The sequence below is a fragment of the Pundamilia nyererei genome, unplaced genomic scaffold (genome assembly GCF_000239375.1).
Source record: "Pundamilia nyererei isolate P.nyererei 1_Seehausen unplaced genomic scaffold, PunNye1.0 scaffold00144, whole genome shotgun sequence".
Taxonomy (NCBI): domain Eukaryota; kingdom Metazoa; phylum Chordata; class Actinopteri; order Cichliformes; family Cichlidae; genus Pundamilia; species Pundamilia nyererei.
Window position 1 is genome coordinate 707,147 of NW_005187545.1, and position 10,090 is coordinate 717,236.

The 10,090-nt window shown below is 40.4% G+C and overlaps 1 protein-coding gene across 1 annotated transcript; it reads left to right on the top strand.

Annotated features, from left to right (window-relative positions):
• The first annotated feature begins 1,837 nt into the window (after positions 1 to 1,837).
• Positions 1,838 to 3,894, top strand: tmem158 (transmembrane protein 158). The gene has a single exon (XM_005744446.2). It carries the CDS (start codon positions 2,526 to 2,528, stop codon positions 3,225 to 3,227), a length of 702 nt encoding a protein of 233 aa, XP_005744503.1. The 5' UTR covers positions 1,838 to 2,525; the 3' UTR covers positions 3,228 to 3,894.
• The last annotated feature ends 6,196 nt before the right edge of the window (positions 3,895 to 10,090 follow it).

The window sequence follows — 10,090 nt, forward strand, 5'->3', positions numbered from 1 at the left end:
GCCAATCATGTGGCTGCAACTCAGAGCTATTAGGCTTTAAGGCATCGTCAAAGAGACCTGCTGAAATTCAAAGTGAGCATCAGAATGGGGGAGAAAGGTGACTAAAGTGTCTTTGAATGTGCCATGGTTGTTTCTTGAGTATTTCAGAAATTGCTGATCTGCTGGGAGTTTCCCACACAAACCTCTCTGGGGTTTATAAAGAATTGTTTGAAAAAGGGAAAATATCCGTTTTATGGGTTAAAATGCCTTTTTGTTGTCAGAGGTCAGTGTGAAAATGGCTGGCCTGATTTGAGCTGATAGGAAGGCAAGAGTAACTCAAATAACCACTGATTAAAACCAAAGTGTGCAGAAGAGCGTCTCTGAACGTACAAAACATCAAACGCTGAAGCAGTTGACAGCAGCAGGAGACTGCACTGCTACTCGTGCCACAAAGGCTCCCCAATATTAGACAATATAAGACTGGAGAACTATTATCTGGTCTGATGAATCTCCATTTCTGCTTCCACATTTGGATGGCAGGGTCACAATATAGATCCGTCCTGCCTTGTATCAATGATTCGGGGTGGTGTAAAGGTGTGGGGGGTAATTTTCTTGTCACACTTTGGCTTCTTAGTACCACATGGCCACAGTTTAAATGCTTAAATTTGTTGCTGACCATGTCCAGTATTGTTCATGCTGTGTACCCATCTTCTGATGGCTGGAGCAGGATAACACATCAGAAAGCTCAAATCATGTCAAACTGGCTTCTTAATCATGACACAGTTTCCAGCTCTCAATCTAGTAGAGCACCTTTTGGATGGATGTGCAGCCAGCAAATCAGCAACCCTGTGACGCTGTCATGTTAACACTGACCAAAATCTCGGATTGTTTTGAGCACTCTGTTGAATATGTGCCATGAAGAATTAAGGGAGTTTAGAAGGCAAAAAGAGGGTCCATGCAAGGTCCTCCTAACAAAGTGTCCGGTCAAGGTATAGCTACTTGTGTGGAAATGAAAGAGCAGCACTTGTTTTTGAGCAAGGCACTAAAACCCTGCTGTTTGCTCAGAGACCATCATTCAGGTTGAACTCAATGAATCTAATCTGATCTGAATAAATAAAGGTCCGGAGGTTAATCTTTCCTGCATGTGGTGGATTAACTTCTTATCTCTCAGCTCAGTCCGTCAAATGAAACGACAGTCAAAGTCGCTGCGTCCTTGCTGTAATGCTGTTGTCCCTTATCACCTGAAATCCTATCATGCTTCTCTGTGGCACAAAATACTTCAAACACTTTTATAAACATATGGACACGCATGTGCTACACGGGGACGTCTCCCCAACTCGCACAGGCTGTAGAAACCCCTAGGGAGCGTGAATTTGCAGTCAAACTGAAATTTTAACCTGACCTCATCACTGCAGGAAAAGCAGTGGCAGTAAGGATTCTTCCATTCACCCTGGATCAAGGCCTGAGACTTTTCTCTAATTGCCCTCGATAACAATCGTCATCTGAAATCAGTGACCAATGTCTGTTTGTGCTGATTTTTTGGTTTGCTGCTGATGGTAAAAAGGTGGGGCAATCACCAAATTCATCCAAACATCCATATTTCAGTCTGCTCCAAATGATGGATTGTCTTATCAACAGACTCTAATATGACACCTGTATATACGCAGAATTTGCTGCTCCCCCACCATAATAATACTGCTCCCTGTCAGAAGACATTTTAAAGCTTTTTTGTAGTTGGGTATAACTGAGATTTTAGAAATTGCACGTTTTTGATGCCAAATCATTGGGGAAAAAATGCACTTTAACATTTTAATAAATGTCTCTGTGCGGGAAATGTAGCAAGCCTGGTGAATATTTCAATAAATCCAAATAAATAAAGACATTTTTGAGATTTTCTCTCATGTGTTGACATGTAGCTCAGTGGGGCTAAAGGGGTGCACTGGGGGACCCGTGATTATTTTTAAACTTCTGGTAATGCTGCTAACTCCTGGTGCCTCAGAGGAATAAATTGAGAAATAAATTGAGGGCAGCTGATTAACTGGCCTCTATACGGTCACGTGACGTTCTCTGTATAACGCTTTCATTTATTTTTGGTGTGGTAGGTTTATGAAGCATGTGTATGTCATGACTAGAAAATATGTAATGCACTGAGCTCCTGCGCACTGGAGCACTAGAGACCCCCCCCCCCCAAACCACTCCTTTGTGTTTTGATGCTCAGCGCTCACACCTGAAGTGACCGGCAGGAAGTGAAGATCGGAGCTGAGAGCGCACAGCTCTTCCCATCCTGCTACGTCTGTGTACCGATAGATGGGCACATTTGGAGAACGAGACGGATAGAAACATCCGCAGGGAGGGGGGATGCGCGCATGACAGCCTTTGGACGTTTCCATTTGTATCAGCCGAGCAGGGAATTGAATCTTTCCGCTGGGTGCTGCGTTAAAAAAACAAAAAAACACTCGCGACTGGTGAATTAAACATTTGCACATCTCGTCCGTCTCCGGCGATCGTCACCGCACCATGCGAGCAGGAGAGACGCGCCCTGTGCCATGCTGAACAACTCTCCGACTCTCCTGCTGGCTCTGACCGCGGTGGCCGCACTTCTCCCGCGATGTCAAGGCTGGAGCGACGAGGACCTCCTCCTGCCGCCCATCAACTCCTCCAACAGGTTCCTGGCGAACCTGGAGGTGGACGTGCGCTTCTCCAAAAGGTCTGTGGAGGAGAGCGACGCCTCGCCCGACGCCTCCTCCATGCAGAGTCTGTCCCAGTGCAACGTGAGCGTCCAGAGACTCCTGCCCACGTCGCTGGTGGCCCGCTGGGACAGCAGCTTCGGCTTCCAGTGTGATGTTATCATCTACACCACCAACAACCACGGCAGGGCTTTTTTCGCCGCGTCTTTCAACAGGGTGATCTCGCCCGTTGTCATCGAGCACCTCGGGGTCACCGGGGGTCAGCAGGAGTTGCGCTTGTGCGTGGGCTGCGGGATGTCCCGGTACCGGAAGTTCGGTCAGGGTAGGTCAAGGGGCCAGCAGACCGGGGATCAAGTCACTTTCTGCTGCGTGGATTTCAGCCTCGACGAGCTGAAGGGGGACAAAAGTTGGAGGCTGAACAGAAAACCCATCGAGTCGACACTTGTGGCTTGTTTTATGACTCTGGTTATCATTGTGTGGAGTGTTGCTGCTCTCATATGGCCAGTGCCGATCATTGCAGGATTTCTGCCTAATGGGATGGAGCAAAGGAGACCCAGATAACTGAAATATCCTTCATTATATTTATAGCCTGTGCTGCCTATACTATAATTGTAGCCATCGAACTGTATGAATGAATGATTGCGGAGGAACTTTTTGATCAAATGCTTTAATCTAGGGTGTTCTTAGACCTCCTTTTCCTCCTCTTTAGGACAACCGAGGTAAAGTATAAAGGGTTATTATATACTAGCCAATATTAATCTATACTGGGACCAACACCAATGTGTTTTGTATACCCTTGTAGGCCTTCCTATGTCTGCGTAAACTGTGCAAAACTTTTCTCTTTAAACAGTGTTTGTATAGTTTTTAATCTTTCTAGAAAGTTTTTGCCTTATTCTATGTGTAGGACTTTTGCACTGAAAACTGAACTTCAAAGCGTGCCGTCTCATACACTATATAACCAACAGTCATGCGCATTCAAAAGTCAATGTGATAGTTTTTTGCCCCCAGATTAAGATCCTTTAAAAACATAGTTGTTGTTTATGATTGGCATAGAGAGGGATTGAGTACTTATATTGTTAGATTTCTTATGTCAAGTTGAATAAAAGTGGTTATTTGTATTCATGTTCTAAAGATTTAAGTAAAAATAAAACATATATAGGCCATACCAGATTTTCTCTGACCTGTTCTCTGCAGTCACATTTACTTCACACACACAAGCACTCACGTTAAATGTGAATGGATCATGATTTTACCTCTGGATCTGGATCCTGTATGTTTATGCTCACTTTTGCTTAAAATGCAGGAACGTGTGTGATTGAACTTAGATTTTGTATGGGGCGATTTTAAGATCAAACTTTTAGGAAGCCACAGTCACAATGTCATGCATCCAGAGCCTTGTAAATGATATTATTAGAATATGCTGTTTGCTCATGTAGTCAACCCTTTTCGCCTTTGCAAACTTCAATTCAGTTGTTTACATATGTTACCTTCAAAAGCACTAAGTCGAAGGATTACTTATGCTAGTGTCTAAGAAGAATTCAGAATGAATAATCACAGAATTCAATATAATGCAATCATTTTAGGGTGGAACCTTTATTTATCAAACCTGAGGCAAAATTTAAGTCATTTTGACAATTTGTTGCAAAGCAGATAAGAGGAGAAACATGCAACACATCGTTTCAGTCTCTTAACCACACAGAGGCAGTCCACTAAATCAACAGGTGGTTAAAGTATCCTTATTCAATAAAGACAGTGGAAATGTATGAAAATTATCTTGTGAAAAATAATGATTATTTTTTACATCTAACTTCAATATTCAATTCAATTTTATTTATATAGCGCCAAATCACAACAACAGTCGCCTAAAGGTGCTTTATGTTGTCAGGTAGACCCTACAATAATATATACAGAGAAAAACCCAACAATCATATGACCCCTATGAGCGAGCAGTTGGGCGATAGTGGAAAGGAAAAACTCCCTGTTAACAGGAAGAAACCTCCGGCAGAACCAGGCTCAGGGACGGACGGCGATCTGCAGCCAATATCTCTGTCCTTTCTCTCTTCATCCGCCTCACTTGTCCTTTGCACTGACAGTCACATACAAACATGTTGTATTCACCTAGAAAATAACAAAAATATAATCTTACAACTTTTAAAAATATCATCAGTGAATGTGGACGAAACAGATGCAACGTTGTCTTATTCATTTTGTTGAGTCTGACACTCCTTCCTGCTTCTTTTTGCTCGCTCGCTTTACTGTTATCATCCTGCTCTCTTTTTCGCTCACTCTGTCCTCCTCTCTCATTCTCATAATTATAACCACTATTAATATAGTTATTTTTCAGGGTGTTATGATGAAATTTATGGCTTTTGCAAATGTTTCTTCTTTTTACCTGTCCTTCCTGATGAGTGTCTGGATTAATTTCTGTGGAAAATGTGCTGTAACTTAGAATAGAATATATTAGAATATTGTTGCACGCATAAATTATGAACAAAAGCAGGTTCGGGGAGCCCTAAGTAGCTATAACCTGCTTTAAATATTGTCCAGTAATGTAATCAGCATCAACAAATACACACATAAATGAGTAAAGGCATTTCTCTGCCACTCCTTTCTAGGGTGAACAAATCCCATCAAAGTCTGTGTTTTTTGAGGGACAAAGTGAGACGTCAACAATGCTGGGAAGTAGTGTGAAAGTTTCATAGCAAACTAAAAACTAAAAATACAACAAACAGTTTAAACTATAACTAGATTTCCATTTACGACACAAAGGCCAAATATACTTCCAAGTGTTTTGTGCCAATGTAAAATGTGGGACACTGTAAGAAAATGCTATGCAGTCCCACATTAGGACGGACATCTGGTCACCCTACTCTTTGCTGAAATAACAATTTGTAGACTTATTTGTTGTCTCACAGATGCTGGAGACAAAAGGAGGTGTTACCACATAAAGTGCAAATCACCCTTTTTGTTCTGTGTATCATGAGAACCAGCAGCATGTGCAAACATGGGGTTGTCTGATTGCTTGTTAGTCACACATCAGAGGGCGCTGTGGAGCTCTGTTGATATTACACATTTCACCAGACAAGCTGTCCCTTTATCAGTAGTTAGATTGAGAAAAAGACACAAAACTTTTAGTAGAGGAAGTATTTTGTAGTTGTTCTGGGTTGGAGTAGCTTTTTTTATTACAAAAAAAGTGCACGCTTATTAAAACGCTGAAAGTCATGGTTACCTGTTGGAAACACAAAAAGACTGCTTGTCTTTTACAAGATACAGGCAACATCTGGCATTTTTATTTCAGTGATACGCCAGTATCATTCAAAATACAGTTATGGATGCAGAATATGTCTTCAGTTGTTTTTGTGGCCTTAATAAAGGCTGCATCATTGAAGCACTGTAAATGACTTTAGTCTTTTCTCTGCTCATAACTCACAAAAACTATCTTTGGTTCAAATTCACAATTTAAATACAAGCGACATTTGGTGGTGTTCATTTGAAATTTATTGATACTTTTTTTTTTTTAAATCAACATTTTTTACTAAAATCCCACTGATGACTGTAAGGACAAAATACCCCGTACTGTCTGACAACCAACCCCACTATGGAGTAACTGACATCAATGTTTGCTTGGTAAATCCTTATTAAAAATCTCTTTTCACTCAACCCAGTGATGCATCAATACATGATTTAAAAAGCAAATCTAAAATTACAATAGTGATGTTTGCTTTTAAAAGATACAGGGAAAGTCTGGCCTAATTACATCTTGTTAAAATGAATTTAAAAAATGAAAAGAATAATGAAGCAATAATTATTGAAACATGCTCAAAAGATCAGAATGTCATTAAAGAGTAACAAGGGTGCGACTAAAAAAAATCCTAGGTCACACTCAGAAAGTCTCTATGTGACCTATCTTGACCTAAACAAGGTGCTGCTTAGAGTAGCCGAACGCGCTGCTGAAGCGCCGCAGCACCGACTCCGCGCTGTTCAATTTCTTTGTGTGTCACGTGCGTCTCTGCACAGATGAGGAGAAAGGGGAAATGACATAGGGAATTCTTCCCACAAAAATACAATAGTGACACCTGCACATTCCGCCTATGTGCCAACGTTCTGCCCAAAAGATTGGCGCACTGATGTGACCAGCCACACAAGTGAAAAAAAACAGTCTCCACAAAGTCTCTGTGTGGTCAACAACAGACACACATTATGCCCATATCATGGTCTAAACCAATCAAAAATAGTCAAGGGAGGAACCTATCAGATGCCCATGCCCAAGGTAAGATGTTCAGATATTGAGATGTTCAGTTCGAAGCCTTTGAGGAATTTTTAATTTAGACTTTCTTTTTATTTGATATATCTTGAGATATTTTAGGTTTAAATTTCAGCTCAGTGAAGCACTTTAAGCACAAGAACTTTTTCAGTACCGTATTTTTCGGATTATAAGGCGCACTTAAAATCCTTTCATTTTCTTAAAAATGTGCCTTATGTATGAAATCTGGTTGTGCTTACTGCAAACTGATTTTATGTGGTACACGGTGCTCAAAAATCTGAAACGCTTCACGAGGCCTCATCTACCCATCACTAGTTAATACTAAAATGAGTAGCTCCTGGAGAGATCTGCAGTGCTTAGCTTCCTAATGCTCTCAGTCACCTTGGATGGAACAAGACTGCCAAATGCCTCTGTCTGGTAGTGAAGCGCAGCTGTTTCTTATGAGGTCGCTAATTGTCAGCTGGGAAGGTGAGGATGTTAGTGCTGCATTCGTGAACATCACGTAAAATCCTACCCCAGAATCTACTTCACTACATTGAGATAGTGGTCTACAAATGTTGAAACAGGATGGCCTAACTAAAATTATTGTAGGTATATTTGGGGTTTTTTAGATGTGTGATTTTGAATAGTTTAATAAAATTGATGTTTTTATTGTTTGTGTTTTGCAGCTGTTGTTGTGCTGCCTCTGCTGTTCTTTTTTTGTTCTTTTGGTTAATTTTGCTTTGGTTAGTCCATCCAGCCATAAAGGCTGTTATGAATGATTGAGAGTGAGCCTGTAAGGGCGGACTAAACTCTTTTTTTCGTTTTTTTGTTTATTTGTTTGTGCCACTTCTCTTTACAAACCCAGGTCGCAGGTCATGCATAGCGCTGATTTCCAGCTGTGCTGAGACCTGAATTGTTTGCAGTGCGCACCCACAGGTAAATTGATTGCAGTGTCTCTAAAACTGGGTGTGATGGTTTGCAATGTAGTGTTATTTGCTGGCATCTTTGGTTCGATAGGTCTCATGCGCAGCTGGGATATTAGTAGAATGTATTGTAAGTCCTGTCTGGGAATGAATGGGAAAATCTATGTTTAATTGACGGAATAAATCAGTTTTAAATGCATTTCTTTGACATGTTATTCAACACATTAGTGCTGGGATACACATGGAAGCATGAATGGATATAATGTAAATGAATAAATTTTTTTAGTGGTGTGGTAATAAAGCTAATACAAATTCAACTTTTCAAACAGCTCAACAAATATCCCCAAACACGGCGGCTGTTTCTGTGTGGTTTGTCACAATATGATCTGTAGCGAAACTCTGAGTCCAAACCCTGTTCAAGGCTTGGAAGGTGATCTGTACCATCAAATGTGCCGTAATGAGCAAAGTGAGACATGTCCACTTGATACTCGTGTCTGCAGCAAATGTGAGATTATGCAATAACAGACGATGAGGATTCTTCAGCTGGATGTTCTGCACCAGTCAGGAAACAGGAAGTCTGGGTCCTCAGGCAGCTTCTGATGACAATTGTAACTGAACACTTACACTCAGTAACAGAAATGGGTTTATCCTTAAATAATAATAGTATAAACTTACTGTAGTCAAATGTTATAGTCAATGAAACAGACTAGCAAAATGTATTTCAAGCAATCTAATTTAATATTTATGTGAATACAGTGAATGTATGTATTACAGAATAACCAATTATCTTATTACAAATAAACCTTTAAAAAGGTGTATATTTTCTATAATTTATAAAAATAACTGCCAAACTATCAGTATTTATTCCAGAGTGTAATGCAAAAGTAAAACTACAAATGTAGGGCTGTGTAGGTAGTTTCTACTGTACGTTCTACTGTACTGTAATTCACTACTGGATTTCTTTTCAACTCAGGTTCAAGCTTGTCAAATTAGATAGAGCTCATGGCGGAAAAATGATAGAAGATAGAATGGCTTGTCAAAAAAAGATAGAGCAGGGAGACGGAGAGTGATAGGACAGACAGAATTGCTTGTTGATTGCTTGTCAAAGATAGAGGGAGAGGGTTTTCTGTAGCAGGTCATCTGTAAGACAAAAAGGGACTGGAATTAGGCATATTTCCAATAAACGTTGCTTTACAGTATTTTTCGGACTATAACGTGCGCTTAAAATCCTTTAGTTTTCTCAAAAATCAACAGTTTACCTTATGTATTATTTCTGGTTGTGCTTAGTGACCTCAAAACAATTTTATGTGGTACACAGCGCTCAAAAATCTGTCAAAATGTTTTGGTACGACTTTGGTAAGGTACGAAGCCACACCGCTTAATGGATTATCGGAGCATTATGGCTACCGTAGTCAGAAGCCTCGCGGAGTGATACGTACTAGTGGTGTGCGGATCGATACTGAAATATTGATTCTTCCGATACCAGTAATTTATGTTCTAGAATCGATTCTCATATTAAAATATCGATATTTTAGCACTTTGGGGTAAATTTGTAGTTTATTATTAACAGGAACACAGTGGAAAGAAACTATATCATTCGGATCATCTAAATTGGAAGGAACTACTTCCCCTTATGCCTTTCATAGTCATATGCAAAATGCAGCTGTATAAATGTGCCGCAGCTCCTGGCGTGCGCACTCACAACAATGGCTGAGTGTTAACGACGTTATGTGTGGACGTATTTTACCTCCACAAACAGCCAAGACAACAGGCAAGACAGTGAGGTGTTGTGGCAACACCACTAACCTCGTCAAACACAGAGTAAATCATATCACAGAATATGACGAGTGTATGTTGAGGCAAACTGAAGAGGAGGAGAGGGACAGGTGCTGCTAGGGCGAAACAGACGTCTCTCACGGAGTCCTTTAGTGCTGCAGGCAGGCGACATGCTCAAATAGCATACAACTTCAGGCTTTTTTATTTCAATATGATAATTCTGCATTATTAAGCAATACGAACAAGTAGTCTGATGTCCTGTAATCATTATGAACCTCTATTATTATATTATTTTTACAATTACATAATACAATTATATATTGTATTATAGAATACAACGAAACATTACGTTTTTGTACAGAGTATCGGTATCGGATCAGTATCGTCAATACCACTCTGAATTTTACTTGGTATTGGATCGGAAAGAAAATCAGTGGTATCGCATAGGGCTGGGTGTATGGAAGCCCGTTTCCGCCACT

What these genes read in the sequence shown, in the direction of transcription:
- tmem158 (XM_005744446.2), top strand. Translation starts at nt 2,526, where the DNA reads ATGCTGAACAACTCTCCGACTCTCCTGCTGGCTCTGACCGCGGTGGCC.